Source organism: Coregonus lavaretus (assembly GCF_964263955.1).
Source record: "Coregonus lavaretus genome assembly, chromosome: 36".
In the NCBI taxonomy this organism is placed as follows: domain Eukaryota; kingdom Metazoa; phylum Chordata; class Actinopteri; order Salmoniformes; family Salmonidae; genus Coregonus; species Coregonus lavaretus.
In genome coordinates, this window is record NC_140023.1 from 4,850,837 (window position 1) to 4,868,806 (window position 17,970).

General features: G+C 43.9%; 1 protein-coding gene across 2 annotated transcripts in view; it reads left to right on the top strand.

Moving 5' to 3' along the window:
* LOC311111005 (attractin-like protein 1) overlaps positions 1-17,970 on the top strand; it is a 337,080-nt gene that overhangs the window by 107,610 nt on the left and 211,500 nt on the right. For both annotated transcript variants that reach the window (XM_084153687.1, XM_084153688.1), the window contains 3 exons: positions 8,796-8,983; positions 10,152-10,365; positions 11,402-11,590. In XM_084153687.1, coding sequence (XP_084009813.1) covers positions 8,796-8,983; positions 10,152-10,365; positions 11,402-11,590 — 591 coding nt within the window. The remainder of the gene's footprint in view (positions 1-8,795; positions 8,984-10,151; positions 10,366-11,401; positions 11,591-17,970) is intronic.

Below are 17,970 nucleotides of genomic sequence, written 5' to 3' on the forward strand. Positions count from 1 at the left end.
CTGTACACTACCGTTCAAAAGTTTGGGGTCACTTAGAAATGTCCTTGTTTTCGAAAGAAAAGCAATTTTGTTGTCCATTAAAATATCATCAAATTGATCAGAAATACAGTGTAGACATTGTTAATGTTGTAAATGGCTATTGTAGCTGGAAACAGCAGATTTTTTATGGAATATCTACATAGGCGTACAGAGGCCCATTATCAGCAACCATCAGTCCTGTGTTCCAATGGCACAACTCTGCCTAGGTCAGCATCCCGGAGTCTCCTCTTCACTGTTGACGTTGAGACTGGTGTTTTGCGAGTACTATTTCATTAAGTTGCCAGTTGAGGTCCTGTGAGGCGTCACTTTCTCAAACTAGACACTAATGTATTTGTCCTCGTGCTCAGTTGTGCACCGGGGCCTCCCACTCCTCTTTCTATTCTGGTTAGAGCCAGTTTGCGCTATTCTGTGAAGGGAGTAGTACACAGCGTTGTACGAGATCTTCAGTTTCTTGGCAAGTTCTCGCATGGAATAGCCTTCATTTCTCAGAACAAGAATAGACTAACGAGTTTCAGAAGAAAGTTATTTGTTTCTGGCCATTTTGAGCCTGTAATCGAACCCACAATTGCTGATGCTCCAGATACTCAACTAGTCTCAAGGCCAGTTTTATTGCTTCTTTAATCAGCACAACAGTTTTCAGCTGTGCTAACATAATTGCAAAAGGGTTTTCTAATGATCAATTAGCCTTTTAAAATGATAAACTTGGATTAGCAAACACAATGTGCCATTGGAACACAGGACTGATGGTTGCTGATAATGGGCCTCTGTACGCCTATGTAGATATTCCATTAAAAATCAGCCGCTTCCAGCTACAATAGCTATTTACAACATTAACAATGTCTACACTGTATTTCTGATCAATTTGATGTTATTTTAATGGCCACAAAAAATGCTTTTCTTTCGAAAACAAGGACATTTCTAAGTGACCCCAAAGTTTTGAACAGTAGTGTATACGCTCACACAAATACAGACACACACACACACACACACATATATATATATATAGTATAGACACACACACACAAAAATACTGGATATACAGGCCCTAACAAACATGCATATATACACACACATGCACTACATACACACAGCCCACATACTGATGAGCACACAAGAAAATACACACAAGCACCACTACACACCTCCAAATACATTAAGATTGCACTGAATGAGTTGTACAAGGCCATTAATCAACAGGAAAACGCTCATCCAGATGCAGCGCTCCTAGTAGCAGGGGACTTTAATGCAGGGAAACTTAAATCCGTTCTACCTCATTTCTACCAGCATGTTAAATGTGCAACCAGAGGGGAAAAAACTCTAGACCACCTTTACTCCACACACAGAGACGCATACAAAGCTCTCCCTCGCCCTCCATTTGGCAAATCTGACCATAACTCTATCCTCCTGATTCCTGCTTATAAGCAAAAACTGAAGCAGGAAGCACCAGTGACTCGGCTAATAAAAAAGTGGTCAGATGACGCAGATGCTAAGCTACAGGACTGTTTTGCTAGCACAGACTGGAACATGTTCAGGGATTCTTCAGACAGCATTGAGGAGTACACCACATCAGTCACTGGCTTCATCAATAAGTGCATCGATGATGTCGTCCCCACAGTGACCGTACGTACATACCCCAACCAGAAGCCATGGATTACAGGAAACATCCGCACTGAGCTAAAGGGTAGAGCTGCCGCTTTCAAGGAACGGGACTCTAACCCGGACGCTTATAAGAAATCCCGCTATGACCTCCGACGAACCATCAAACAGGCAAAGAGTCAATACAGGTCTAAGATTGAATCATACTACACTGGCTCTGACGCTCGTCGGATGTGGCAGGGCTTGAAAACTATTACAGACTACAAAGGGAAGCACAGCCGCGAGCTGCCCAGTGACACAAGCCTACCAGACGAGCTAAACCACTTCTATGCTCGCTTCGAGGCAAGCAACACTGAAGCATGCATGAGAGCACCAGCTGTTCCGGACGACTATGTGATCACGCTCTCCGTAGCCGATGTGAGTAAGACTTTTAAGCAGGTCAACATTCACAAGGCCGCAGGGCCAGACGGATTACCAGGACGTGTACTCCGAGCATGTGCTGACCAACTGGCAAGTGTCTTCACTGACATTTTCAACATGTCCCTGACTGAGTCTGTAATACCAACATGTTTCAAGCAGACCACCATAGTCCCCGTGCCCAAGAACTCTAAGATAACCTGCCTAAATGACTACCGACCCGTGGCACTGACGTCTGTAGCCATGAAGTGCTTTGAAAGACTGGTCATGGCTCACATCAACAGCATAATCCCAGAAACCCTAGACCCACTCCAATTTGCATACCGCCCCAACAGATCCACAGATGATGCAATCTCTATCGCACTCCACACTGCCCTTTCCCACCTGGACAAGAGGAACACCTACGTGAGAATGCTATTCATTGACTACAGCTCAGCATTCAACACCATAGTGCCCTCAAAGCTCATCACTAAGCTAAGGATCCTGGGACTAAACACCTCCCTCTGCAACTGGATCCTGGACTTCCTGACGGGCCGCCCCCAGGTGGTAAGGGTAGGTAACAACACATCTGCCACACTGATCCTCAACACGGGGGCCCCTCAGGGGTGCGTGCTCAGTCCCCTCCTGTACTCTCTGTTCACCCATGACTGCATGGCCAGGCACGACTCCAACACCATCATTAAGTTTGCCGACGACACAACAGTGGTAGGCCTGATCACCGACAACGATGAGACAGCCTATAGGGAGGAGGTCAGAGATCTGGCCGTGTGGTGCCAGGACAACAACCTCTCCCTCAACGTGACCAAGACAAAGGAGATGATTGTGGACTACAGGAAAAAAAAGAGGACTGAGCACGCCCCCATTCTCATCGACGGGGCTGTAGTGGAACAGGTTGAGAGCTTCAAGTTCCTTGGTGTCCACATCACCAACGAACTATCATGGTCCAAACACACCAAGACAGTCGTGAAGAGGGCACGACAAAGCCTATTCCCCCTCAGGAGACTAAAAAGATTTGGCATGGGTCCTCAGATCCTCAAAAAATTCTACAGCTGCACCATCGAGAGCATCCTGACTGGTTGCATCACCGCCTGGTATGGCAACTGCTTGGCCTCTGACCGCAAGGCACTACAGAGGGTAGTGCGTACGGCCCAGTACATCACTGGGGCAAAGCTCCCTGCCATCCAGGACCTCTATACCAGGCGGTGTCAGAGGAAGGCCCTCAAAATTGTCAAAGACTCCAGTCACCCTAGTCATAGACTGTTCTCTCTGCTACCGCACGGCAAGCGGTACCGGAGTGCCAAGTCTAGGTCCAAAAGACTTCTCAACAGCTTCTACCCCCAAGCCATAAGACTCCTGAACAGCTAATCATGGCTACCCGGACTATTTGCACTGCCCCCCCACCCCATCCTTTTTACGCTGCTGCTACTCTGTTAAGTATTTATGCATAGTCACTTTAACTCTACCCACATGTACATATTACCTCAACTAGCCGGTGCCCCCGCACATTGACTATGCAACGGTACCCCCCTGTATATATAGCCTCCCTACTGTCACTTTATTCTATTGTATATATAGCCTCCCTACTGTCACTTTATTTTTTACTTCTGCTCTTTTTTTCTCAACACTTTTTTGTTGTTGTTTTATTCTTACTTTTTTGTTTAAAATAAATGCACTGTTGGTTAAGGGCTGTAAGTAAGCATTTCACTGTAATGTCTGCACCTGTTGTATTCGGCGCATGTGACCAATAAAATTTGATTTGATTTGATTTGATTTGAAATACAGTCCATCCACAAATGCACTCTCCTCTCCAGCGCGGGGCCAGGAAGCAGGCCAATTATAATTGTTTACTTGATGTTATGAAAATGGAGCCTCAGCTGACTCACAAATGAGAGCCCAGTAAGTCAGTGTGAGCAACAGCTAGCTAGCTGTGAGTAGACCATAATGCATGTTTGCTGACAGCTTTATATAAACCTTCTGCATCTGTTTAATCAGACCAGTTTACTGAGGACACTTTGGGTCTTAGAGACCCCACGTTTCTGCTCTCCATCTCTCTGAGAGGCGTGTTGACAACAGAGCATCTTGTTACTTTACCATTGGACGGTACACTGATTGCATGTTCTTCTTTCTGCCCTGTAGTGTGCCTCCAGGAAACATCTCAATTCTATGAGGTGGATTTGACAGTGTGTGCATACACTACATGTGGATATGGAGTTGGTCCCCCCTTAGCTGCTATAACAGCCTCCACTCTTCTGGGAAGGCTTTCCGCTAGGTGTTGGAACATTGCTGCAGGGACTTGCTTCCATTCAGCCACGAGCATTAGTGAGGTCAGGCACTGATATTGGGCGATTAGGCCTGGCTCGCAGTCGGCGTTCCAATTCATCCCAAAAGTGTTCGATGGAGTTGAGGTTAGGGCTCTGTTCAGGCCAGTCAAGTTCTTCCACAACGATCTCGACAAGCCATTTCTGTATGGACCTCGCTTTGTGCACGGGGGCATTGACATGCTGAAACAGGAAAGGGCCTTCCCCAAATTGTTCCCACAAAGGTGGAAGCACAGAATCATCTAGAATGCCATTGTATGCTGTAGCGTTAAGATTTCCCTTCACTGAAACTAAGGGGCCTAGCCCGAACCATGAAAAACAGCCCCAGACAATTATTCCTCCTCCACCAAACTACAGTTAGCACTATGCATTCGGGCAGGTAGTGTTCTCCTGGCATCCGCCAAACCCAGATTCGTCTGTCGGACTGTCAGATGAAGCGTGATTCATCACTCCAGAGAATGCGTTTCCACTGCTCCAGAGTCCAATGGCGGCAAGCTTTACACCACTCCAGCCGACGCTTGGCATTGCGCATGGTGATCTTAGGCTTGTGTGCGGGGGCTCGGCCATGGAAACCCATTTTATGAAGCTCCCGACGAACAGTTCTCGTGCTGACTTTGCTTCCAGAGACAGTTTGGAACTCGGTAGTGAGTGTTGCAACCGAGGACAGACGATTTGTATGCGCTACGCACTTCAGCACACGGCGGTCCCGTTCTGTGAGCTTGTGTGGCCTACCACTACACAAGTGAGCCGTTGTTTCTCCTAGACGTTTCCACTTCACAATAACACCACTTACAGTTGACCGGGGCAGCTCTAGCAGGACAGAAATTTTACGAACTGACTTGTTTGAAAGGTGGCATCCTGTGACGGTGCCACGTTGAAAGTCACTGAGCTCTTCAGTAAGGCCATTCTACTGCCAATGGGCTTGATTTTATACACCTGCCAGCAATGGGTGTGGCTGAAATAGTCAAATCCACTCATTTGAAGGGATGTCCACATACTTTTATTAATTAATTTATATACAGTGCCTTCGGAAAGTTTTCAGACCCCTTGACTTTTTCCATATTTTGTTACGTTACAGCCTTATTTTTAAATGGATTAAATATGTTTTTTCCCTCAGCAATCTACACACAATACCCCATAATGACAAAGTGAAAACAGGTTTTTAGAAATGTTTGCAAATACAGTGGGGAAAAAAAGTATTTAGTCAGCCACCAATTGTGCAAGTTCTCCCACTTAAAAAGATGAGAGAGGCCTGTAATTTTCATCATAGGTACACGTCAACTATGACAGACAAAATGAGAAAAAATATCCAGAAAATCACATTGTAGGATTTTTTTATGAATTTATTTGCAAATTATGGTGGAAAATAAGTATTTGGTCAATAACAAAAGTTTCTCAATACTTTGTTATATACCCTTTGTTGGCAATGACACAGGTCAAACGTTTTCTGTAAGTCTTCACAAGGTTTTCACACACTGTTGCTGGTATTTTGGCCCATTCCGCCGTGCAGATCTCCTCTAGAGCAGTGATGTTTTGGGGCTGTCGCTGGGCAACACGGACTTTCAACTCCCTCCAAAGATTTTCTATGGGGTTGAGATTTGGAGACTGGCTAGGCCACTCCAGGACCTTGAAATGCTTCTTACGAAGCCACTCCTTCGTTGCCCGGGCGGTGTGTTTGGGATCATTGTCATGCTGAAAGACCCAGCCACGTTTCATCTTCAATGCCCTTGCTGATGGAAGGAGGTTTTCACTCAAAATCTCACGATACATGGCCCCATTCATTCTTTCCTTTACACGGATCAGTCGTCCTGGTCCCTTTGCAGAAAAACAGCCCCAAAGCATGATGTTTCCACCCCCATGCTTCACAGTAGGTATGGTGTTCTTTGGATGCAACTCAGCATTCTTTGTCCTCCAAACACAACGAGTTGAGTTTTTACCAAAAATTTCTATTTTGGTTTCATCTGACCATATGACATTCTCCCAATCCTCTTCTGGATCATCCAAATGCACTCTAGCAAACTTCAGACGGGCCTGGACATGTACTGGCTTAAGCAGGGGGACACGTCTGGCACTGCAGGATTTGAGTCCCTGGCGGCGTAGTGTGTTACTGATGGTAGGCTTTGTTACTTTGGTCCCAGCTCTCTGCAGGTCATTCACTAGGTCCCCCCGTGTGGTTCTGGGACTTTTGCTCACCGTTCTTGTGATCATTTTGACCCCACGGGGTGAGATCTTGCGTGGAGCCCCAGATCGAGGGAGATTATCAGTGGTCTTGTATGTCTTCCATTTCCTAATAATTGCTCCCACAGTTGATTTCTTCAAACCAAGCTGCTTACCTATTGCAGATTCAGTCTTCCCAGCCTGGTGCAGGTCTACAATTTTGTTTCTGGTGTCCTTTGACAGCTCTTTGGTCTTGGCCATAGTGGAGTTTGGAGTGTGACTGTTTGAGGTTGTGGACAGGTGTCTTTTATACTGATAACAAGTTCAAACAGGTGCCATTAATACAGGTAACGAGTGGAGGACAGAGGAGCCTCTTAAAGAAGAAGTTACAGGTCTGTGAGAGCCAGAAATCTTGCTTGTTTGTAGGTGACCAAATACTTATTTTCCACCATAATTTGCAAATAAATTCATTAAAAATCCTACAATGTGATTTTCTGGAAAAAAATGTCTCAATTTGTCTGTCATAGTTGACGTGTACCTATGATGAAAATTACAGGCCTCTCTCATCTTTTTAAGTGGGAGAACTTGCACAATTGGTGGCTGACTAAATACTTATTTTCCCCACTGTATATTACAAATAAAAAACAGAGATACCTTATTTACATAAGTATTCAGAACCTTTGCTATGAGACTTGAAATTGAGCTCAGTTGCATCCTGTTTCCATTGATCATCCTTGAGATGTTTTTACAACTTGATTGTAGTCCACCTGTGGTAAATTCAATTGATTGGGAAAGGCACACACCTGTCTATATAAGGTCCCACAGTTGACAGTGCATGTTAGAGCAAAAACCATGCCATGAGGTCGAAGGAATTGTCTGTAGAGCTCCGAGACAGGATTGTGTCGAACACAGATCTGGGGAAGGGTACCAAAACATTTCTGCAGCATTGAAGGTCCCTAAGAACACAGTGGCCCCCATCATTCTTAAATGGAGGAAGTTTGGAGCCACCAAGATTCTTCCTAGAGCTGCCCCCCCGGCCAAACTGAGCAATTGGGGGAGAAGGGCCTTGGTCAGGGAGGTGACCAAGAACCCGATGGTCACTCTGACAGAGCTCTAGAGTTCCTCTGTGGAGATGGGAGAACCTTCCAGAAGGACAACCATCTCTGCAGCACTCCACCAATCAGGCCTTTATGGTAGATTTGACAGACGGAAGCCACTCCTCAGTAAAAGGCACATGACAGCCCACTTGGAGTTTGCCAAAAGTCACCTAAATGACTCTCAGACCATGAGAAACAAGATTCTCTGGTCTGATGAAACCAAGATTGAACTCTTTGGCCTGAATGCCAAGCGTCATGTCTGGAGGAAACCTGGCACCATCCCTATGGTGAAGCATGGTGGTGGCAGCATCATGCTGTGGGGATGTCTTTCAGCCGCAGGGACTGGGAGACTTGTCAGGGTCAAGGCAAAGATGAACAGAGCAATGTACAGAGAGATCCTTGATGGAAACCTGCTCCAGAGTGCTCAGGACCTCAGACTGAGGCGACGGTTCACCTTCCAACAGGACAACAACCCTAAGCACACAGCCAAGACAATGCACTAGTGGCTTCAGGACAAGTCCTTGAGTGGCCCAGCCAGAGCCCGGACTTGAACCCGATCGAACATCTCTGGAGAGACCTGAAAATAGCTGTGCAGCGACGCTCCCCATCCAACCTGACAGAGCTTGAGAGTATTTGCAGAGAGGAATGTGAGAAACTCCCCAAATACAGGTGTGCTAAGCTTGTAGCGTCATACCCAAGAAGACTTGAGGCTGTAATCAGTGCAAGTCTCCGAAATAAGCAGAAAAATTCCTGAGATGAAACTGGAGTTGTTTTTCCTTTAATCTCTGCAAATTGTTATTTTAATAAAGAAGGTCTCGTCCGGCGTCCGTGTAGTTTCTCGCACTGTTTGACGTGTCTGTATACTAATGCTCGACAGACACATACTTTTGTATTAATGCATGGTGGTCGACGCAATCCTCTTTGAAGAATAGTCCATCATTCTCTATATACATCTCAACTGACTGACATTGCCTGAATTCACACCATGTCATACTTGTCAAACAACCTCGCTTTTATATTTAACGATATATCAGTGTACTGTGAGTTGCATATCAAATCCAGTTGATATGAGGGGTCTTGAGGCCAGGAGCAGAACTGTGCACTATCCAATTGTTTGGCCCAGCACAGTCAGAAGCCTGGGTCTAAATTACTGCTCTCTCCCTGTCCACAGCTCAGCTCTGTGGGGAAGGTTGGCACCACGTTGGGGAGGCCTGCCTCAGGATCAACTCCAGCAGGGAGAGCTATGACAACGCCCAGCACTACTGTAAGAACCTGGACGGGAACATAGCCTCCCTCACCACCCCCAAGCAGGTGGACTTTATACTGGACGAGCTGCAGAAGTACCAGCTACAGGAGAAGGTAAGGGAAACACCTCGGTTTAAAACGGTGTGTTGTTTTGAACGTAGTCCTTCATATAGTTCTGTCTTGAGGAATGTATTTTTTCCAAGTCGAATGCCTAAGGAATGGCCATGACAGTGGAACTTACATTAACCCATGATGATCTGAACCCAAACACATTGAACACGTGTCCTATCTTATTTACTGATGAGTCAGCCCACACGTGATCAATTGAATATAGGGCAAACACTGAGATTTCTGTGGTCCCAACCAAACTTGTATTTATTTTGTCAAGAGTCACACTTCCTGTTTATCTGCCCACCACACATGTTGCCCACCACACGTTGGCTTTTCCAGTGATTGTGCTATATCAGGACTGAGAAGGATATGCAGGAGCAAGTATTTAACTGGTGTTATTAATTGAACAATGGAGCTAGAGGATCTCTCTCCACGGTTTTAGGGTGGAGTGTTTAAGCAGCTTCTTTTTGCTCTTTGAAGATTAACACTATTCTTAATAATAAAGCTCACCTTTGATGTTTTAAGATGCAGAGGCAACAGGTTTCCCTCTTAGCTCTTTTCTGCCAGTCATTTGGAAGAAGTTTATGCTCTCCATGGCTGCAATAATCAGTTTTCTTTTCTTCCAAGCAATTAATTATTTTTCGTCCCAGTCGGCCTGTAATAGGGATTTTTAATGAAAGTACAGCAACAAGTTTTTCAGGATTTGAATCCTGGCGTTCTCCCTCGGTTACTCAAGTGTTATGCTCTCATAAATGTTCACTGTGTGATAGATCATAGCAGGTGTTGCCGGCTAATTAACAATTTATTACAGGTAAAACTTTTGAGACATTATTGCCCATTATGAAATAACTCATACTCACAGACATTTGTAAAAGTCTAAATAAATACCTTAGTTTAATGACTCTGGCCTGACTTGGTTTTATGGGTTAGTGTTGGCTGAGGTCGGCACTTTCACTGTAATTATAGCAATTTGCCCAACGGTTTGATTGAAGATTTCACATAAACATTACTTCAATCAAATATAGAGGATGTATGTTGGGAAATGAATAACATGTTTTCATACTGACTGGCCCTCAACATAGTATGGAGTATAGAGAGACTTCTTAGCTTTAGATTCCAGGCTCTCCATCCTGAACCTCCCTCTTCTCTTTCTCTCCTCTCTGTCCTGTAGAAGATAGCTCCGTGGGTGGGCCTGAGGAAAATCAACATCTCGTACTGGGGCTGGGAGGACATGTCTCCCTTCACCAACTCCTCTCTGCAGTGGCTGCCTGGAGAGCCCAGCGACTCAGGCTTCTGTGCCTACCTGGAGAGGGTAGAGGTGGCAGGGCTCAAGGCCAACCCCTGCACCGCCACCACCGACGGACTCATCTGTGAAAAACCAGTTGGTGAGAGAGGGACTGGGAGAGAGAGAGAGCGAGGGTGGGAGTATGAGAGGGTAGGAGAGCTGGAGAATAATTGAGGCGGTGGTGATTTGAATAATAAAGACTAAATACAGACTAATTCTCAAAGACACCTGCAACCCTTGTGAATTCCAAGAAGCCTCCCTTGAACATGTGATTGACCCATTCAGCAGTTGCTAGTATGTAGTCAATCTAAAGCCCAATCAGACACTATTGAATTAGAGATCAGTTGGAGTGGGAAAGAAACATTTACAACCAGAAAACCTGCTGGGTTGCCATCATCAGTGACAAGGGGCAGAATTCACTAGTCTTGTGAATTTAAAAGGGGGCAGATTGTATGAGGAGAGATACTGTATTGTTTTAGGAAGAGTAGCGGTATGACTGGAGAAGATCACAGCCCGGAGTGTTTGACAGTAGCTGACCTTCCTCCCCATCTTGGCCCCCCAGTGACCGACCGTCCCACTCACACAGACACACAACGCAAGGAAACTGGAAACACGAACAGGCCCGTCTGACTCACTGTCTTATCTTGTCTGCTTTTAGCCCCACTGAACCATTCTAGAACTCATTTAAGAGCCCAGAATAGCTGGGGAGCCAAAGCAAATGAATCCTCAAATGTGTGGTTTTGGCCGCCGTCCCTCCCATAGCTCCACTTTGTACTGACAGAGAGTAGAGGGGGAATGGGTAACCAAAGACATCCTGCAGTTTCTCATTACCTTTCTGCTTCCTCCTCTGTCGCGGGGTTGTCTCCCACTCTGAAATAACTTGCCTGTCCTAACTCAGCTCAAATTATGGGGACAGACTGAGGGAGGAAATTACTCTTGGCTACCGTCTGCTCTTGAGTTAAATGACTTATTTAATGAATGGTTATGGGTATACGTGCTGTAAAAATACTCTGTCCAAGGTAGAGATAAATGTCTGTTTTAGACACTACATGAACCCCCACAGCTGATTTTCAGCACTACTTTCAGCCTGTGCACTGGACAGACATGATTGAAATTGTATTTTCTCCTGTGGACAGTGAGCCCCAACCAGAGTGCCCGTCCGTGTAAGACGCCTTGCTCCTTGCGTACCTCCTGTGCCAACTGCACCAGCCAGACCATGGAGTGTATGTGGTGCAGCAGCACCCAGCGATGTGTGGACTCCAACGCCTACGTCATCTCCTTCCCCTACGGACAGTGTCTGGAGTGGCAGACTGGAGACTGTGTCTGTGAGTATACCAGTCAAACTGTCCAGCATCCATTTACATTTACATTGACATTTTAGTCATTTAGCAGACGCTCTTATCCAGAGCGACTTACATATATATATATATATTTTTTTTTTTTTTTTTTTTTTATTGTAATTTTTGTTTTTTATTTTAATTTTAAATTTTTTTTTTTTTTTTTTTTTTTTTAATTTTTTATTTTTTTATTTTTTTATACTGGCCCCCTGTGGGAATCGAACCCACAACCCTGGCGTTGCAAACGCCATGCTCTATCAACTGAGCTACATCCCTGCCGACCATTCCCTCCCCTACCCTGGACGACGCTGGGCCAATTGTGCGCCGCCCATGAGTCTCCCGGTCGCGGCCGGCTGCGACAGAGCCTGGATTCGAACCAGGATCTCTAGTGACACAGTTAGCACTGCGATGCAGTGCCTTAGACCACTGCGCCACTCAGGAGACATCCACTGTGTGTGTGTGTGTGTGTGTGTGTGTGTGTGTGTGTGTGTGTGTGTTTTAACACAACCTCCAAAAGGAATACGTGCAAATGGATTATTGCAACCAGTCACTCGGAACAAATACAACTGCTTGTCATCGTACCACTACTATAGACACTAATGCAAGTGAAGTGGTACATGCACAATCATTGCCTCACAACAGCATTACTCTGGTCAACAAGAATGCTGTTGGTAAAAAACTTTTTAGAGTAGAATTGATAGGTTGATGGATTTAATTTTTTATTTCAGTACCTTGCACACAGAACAAAACCTCTCTCACTCTCCTCTGTCTTCTGTCTCTGTCTTTCTGTCTCTCGCTCTGTCTGTCTGTCTCTCACTCTCTCACTCTCTCTCACTCCATATTCAGCATAGTTAAAGTTCCTGTTTGTTAGAAGTGAATCCTTCAGGGTTAATGTAGCTCAGAGAGATCAGACTCCTTCAGATGTTTGTGGATTCATTTTGCTCCACAGTCAGTCAGGTGCTTCCACTTCCCTAGACTCTTAGGTGTATGCACTGTGGGTACTGCCGTGGGTACTATGGGAAAATCAATAACGTATCGACGTTTATCCAACTCAAATGAAAAGTATGTGTTCTGGTATTTGTGTTTTCTTTGAGCTAAAAGCCCTCCGTTAAAGGTCTCAGATGTTTGATTGGTTCTGGGATTTTTACCTTCTCATGATATATAGATCCTTTTATGTCCGGAAATCCCCAGACTTTGTTACGAGATAAACAGGATATGTGTTTTACACAATTACTATTTTGAAAAGTCATGTCAAGCAGATGTTGGTACCAACAGTAGCTCTTTGTGACTCTGTTCGTATAGTCAAATGCAACGAGTAACTTGCGGTGTGCCATCTGAGGACTTCCTCTGTTTTACCACTTTTCATCATGTGAACAATTAAACAGATAGGGGAAGAGCTTTCACCGCATTTCATCATGGTCACAATATGCCTGAACACCCTCTCATTATACCACAGCAGCGACAGTATTCCCAGTACAGGTCATTGTTGTACATGCACAATTAGGCCACATCCCCTAAGTGCCATCAACAAGGGAGTCTGAAGCCATTACCATTCAGCTACTAAATGATGGTCAGTGTGCTTGTAGACTATTCATTTATGGCCTGACATTTCTGATTACACTAAATACTCTATACATATCGGTTCTGAGATTTGGGGAATGTAATTAGGTAAATTGTACTATTGTTTTTATTGTCCTCCATGGTAACACAACTCACGGAAGCCTAATAATATGGAGCCAATCAAAATGGAAATGGGTTGAAGAGTTGCTGTGTATGCTAAGCTCATACCAGGCTTTTGTAAATCACAACGTAGAGATAAAGAAATATACTGTAACAGCCAAACACAGTGCATCATTGTGATAATGTCTTTTTGTTTTCAACATGTTCATTTAAAGAAATGTCATAGTTCGCCCGAGGATTATTTTATCAAGTTTAGAATGTTGCAGGTTTTTGTAGGGAGAGAACAAATATACAGAACTCAATGATTATGTGACTCCACTGAGCTGCAGGGTGGTTCTTAGCCTGTTCACTTCAGCTGAAAATCCTTGCCAAGGTTTTCCCATCAAGTGTGCTTTTTCTCCATCCACAATACCTTTCCATATTTTTTTTTTAGGTATATGATTTATTGTGTTTTGGTTTGGAGGGGATATTGAGAGAAACAGGAAACAAGATTCACTTTTGGGCGTACTATCCACAGGATGTATTTATCTGGAATGGCCGGGGGAGGTCAGTGACTCCAATCTGGCTGTGCTCCTGAAAGAATGTCCCCGTAAACACAATGTGATTCTGCTGCTGCTCCTGGAAATGGGCTTTCTCCCCGTTAAGGTCACATTTCAGCAGGTAATTAGAACTCAGCTAGGCCCCTGTTCTCCTTAGTTAGGTTCAGCTTACCTCCTACACACGCTCTCGCATGCATGAAGGCACTTTGGCATCGAAGGAGGGCAGTGCCCACTTCTTTGCGTCTGAGTGATTCACCATCCCCATCCATCTGCCTGGCACACCTCCCAAATGTCCAGCAGCATTAACCTGACCAAAACCTGCACATGTTCATTAAGCAATCAACCATCCTCCCCCTGTGCTTTGAGCTCACACAGGGCGCTAGCTTGAACATAAAGGGAATCGACTGAAGTACTTGAAAATACCCATAACATTCCTTACCGCAGGACACTTCAATGGCTGACTATCCAGGACCATAAAGAAAAAGGAGCTCTCTGTTTCTGCATAGATCTGATCATTTATTGATGAGACAAACAGGCTTACGTTTCGGCGTAGCAAAAAGACATCCCTCTAGTCTCCATACAGATGCTCCATTCAGAGATCTGTCATTGAGAAGGATAAAAGTCATTAGCAGTTCTTTAAAGACGAGCTGTTTTTAAGACAACCCCAGCATTGTTTGAGAGAACAATATATTTTTAGAGGTGTTTTACTCTACTGCATAGGCTTTTGTTATGTGATCGACAGAGGTTGGGCTGGGTTATGTTTAATTTAAAGTGTTCTCAACACACAGTGGAAAAAGACAGGGTATGAACCTCCTGAAATATGAAGTAGATGGGAGTCAGAATGATGAGACTTTGAGTGTTGTATATGATTGCTTATTGAACTATCGTCTCTGGTATGCGTAAACCTAGCTTCATGCTTTTTGAAATGAGGGATTCTGCTTTTTGGTTCTTGCTACTTGGAGTGGCACTTTTGCTTGAACTTGAAATAAGTACAAGAGCCCTTTAGAAAGCCTAAAAAACTGCGCTTAGGAAGACAATATTTCCACACTGTGTAAACACTACTGCCTCTCTTAGGCCGGGTGAGGGGAGAGGAGAGCCTCTGTGTTTGTCATTATGAAGATTGTAGTTGGAGAAAAAGACAAGAGCATGGTTAAATAATGCAACAGGGACAGACTCTAAAACACAGATTTTGGGGAGAAAAGTTCAGCAAACACATCTGTGGCTTATGGAAATGGGAGCGGTTCAAAACCCTATCTTCTGGCAAAAATGCTAATTCTACCATTCACTCAGGAAAACTCACATGGCAATGGAAGGGAACATCTTGGATAACTTCCTCATACCTTTTGGTCTCATATGGGTTATTTTGAGTTACCTTGTGTGTCCTACTTCAACTGTGTTTCAAAGCTATTTGTTCATATTGTTGTGCTCTCAACCAGTTGACTTGTTTAGCTACTCCATGATGGCCAAACCTGAAGAAGGTACAGTTGAAGTCGGAATTTACATACACTTAGGTTGGAGTCATTAAAACTCGTTTTTCAACCACTCCACAAATTTCTTGTTAACAAACTATAGTTTTGGCAAGTCGGTTAGGACATCTACTTTGTGCATGACACAAGTAATTTTTCCAACAATTGTTTACAGACAGATTATTTCACTTATAATTCACTGTATCTCAATTCCAGTGGGTCAGAAGTTTACATACACTGAGTTGACTGTGCCTTTAAACAGCTTGGAAAATTCCAGAAAATTATGTCATGACTTTAGAAGCTTCTGATAGGCAAATTGACATCATTTGAGTCAATTGGAGGTGTACCTGTGGATGTATTTCAAGGCCTACCTTCAAACTCAGTGCCTCTTTGCTTGACATCATGGGAAAATCAAAATAAATCAACCAAGACCTCAGAAAAAAAATTGTAGACCTCCACAAGTCTGGTTCATCCTTGGGAGCAATTTCCAAATGCCTGAAGGTACCACGTTCATCTGTACAAACAATAGTACGCAAGTATAAACACCATGGGACCACGCAGCCATCATACCGCTCACGAAGGAGACGCGTTCTGTCTCCTAGAGATTGGTGCGAAAAGTGCAAATCAATCCCAGAACAACAGCAAAGGACCTTGTGAAGATGCTGGAGGAAACGGGTACAAAAGTATCTATATCCACAGTAAAACGAGTCCTATATCGACATAACCTGAAAGTCCGCTCAGCAAGGAAGAAGCCACTGATCCAAAACTGCCATAAAAAAGCCAGACTATGGTTTGCAACTGCACATGGGGACAAAGATCATACTTTTTGGAGAAATGTCCTGTGGTCTGATGAAACAAAAATAGAACTGTTTGGCCATAATGACCGTTGTTATGTTTGGAGGAAAAAGGGGGATGCTTGCAAGCCGAAGAACACCATCCCAACCGTGAAGCACGGGGTGGCAGCATCATGCAGTGGGGGTGCTTTGCTGCAGGAGGGACTGGTGCACTTCACAAAATAGATGGCATCATGAGGAAGGAAAATTATGTGGATATATTGAAGCAACATCTCAAGACATCAGTCAGGAAGTTAATGCTTGGTCGCAAATGGGTCTTCCAAATGGACAATGACCCCAAGCATACTTCCAAAGTTGTGGCAAAATGGCTTAAGGACAACAAAGTCAAGGTATTGGAGTGGCCATCACAAAGCCCTGACCTCAATCCTATAGAACATTTGTGGGCAGAACTGAAAAAGCGTGTGCGAGCAAGGAGGCCTGCGAACCTGACTTAGTTACACCAGCTATGTCAGGAGGAATGGGCCAAAATTCACCCAAGTTATTGTGGGAAGCTTGTTGAAGGCTACCCAAAACGTTTGACCCAAGTTAAACAATTTAAAGGCAATGCTACCAAATACTAATTGAGTGTATGTAAACTTCTGACCCACTGGGAATCTGATGAAAGAAATAAAAGCTGAAATAAATCATTCTCTATTATTCTGACATTTCACATTCTTAAAATAAAGTGGTGATCCTAACTGACCTAAGACATAATTTCTACTAGGATTTAATGTCAGGAATTGTGAAAAACTGAGTTTAAATATATTTGGCTAAGGTGTATGTAAACTTCCGACTTATAATATGCCATTTAGCATGTATGGGTGGTCCCGGGGATCGAATCCACTACCTTGGCGTTACAAGCGCCGTGCTCTACCAGCTTTCAACTGTATCTGAAAGGTCTCAGTCAATCATTTACATTTATAATGTATTATTATTATGATACAGTATAAGCAGGCTATAAATATTGGATCACAATCACATTATTTCCTCTTATGCGCAAGAAGGAAAATAAGAAGGAAAATAACAAAACAATTAATAAAAGTTCAATCGACCAGTCCAACTTCTCACACGCTCTGAGAGAAAACCAATTGAACTACCCCACCAAGCTTACCTCTGCTTCTGGATCCATAAAAGGAAGTTATGGATGGAGATTTTCTTTGTAAGCATTGAATGGAGTAAAATATGTCATTTCTAATTTCCCAGTAAAGCTTTTGTTTGAATGTCAGAAACATTTTATGAATACCAATGTATCCTCAATAGGAATTCAATTTATTTACGAAAGAAAAGGTCAAGCCATTGGAAAGTTTAACCTCTACCGGATCGGTGTCCCGCATACGGGACGGTTGAGCTAACGTGCGCTAATGTGATTAGAATGACTGTTGTAAGTAACAGCAAATTTTCCAGGACATAGACATGTCATATGGGCAGAAAGCTTAAATTCTTGTTAATCTGCACTGTCCAATTTACAGTAGCTATTACAGTGAAAAAAAAACATGCTATTGTTTGAAGAGAGTGCACTTAACAACAAACAACTTATCACGGCAACTGGTTTAATACATTCACCTCTGAAGGTAAATAATGTACTTACATTCAGTAATCTTGTGATTTGTCATCCTGAGGGTCCCAGAGATAAAATGTAGCATAGTTTTGTTTGATAAAATCCATTTTTATATTCAAATGTAGGAACTGGGTTCTACAGTTGGAACCCTTCCTGTCTCTGGCTCCACACCCACACCACCCGGCCATCTAGATGTGTGAAAGTTAGTGTATAAACAAATGATCCATCATCTATGACATTCCTGGGAGTGTGTAAACTTACATTTTGTATTACGATATCATTTTTGTATGTT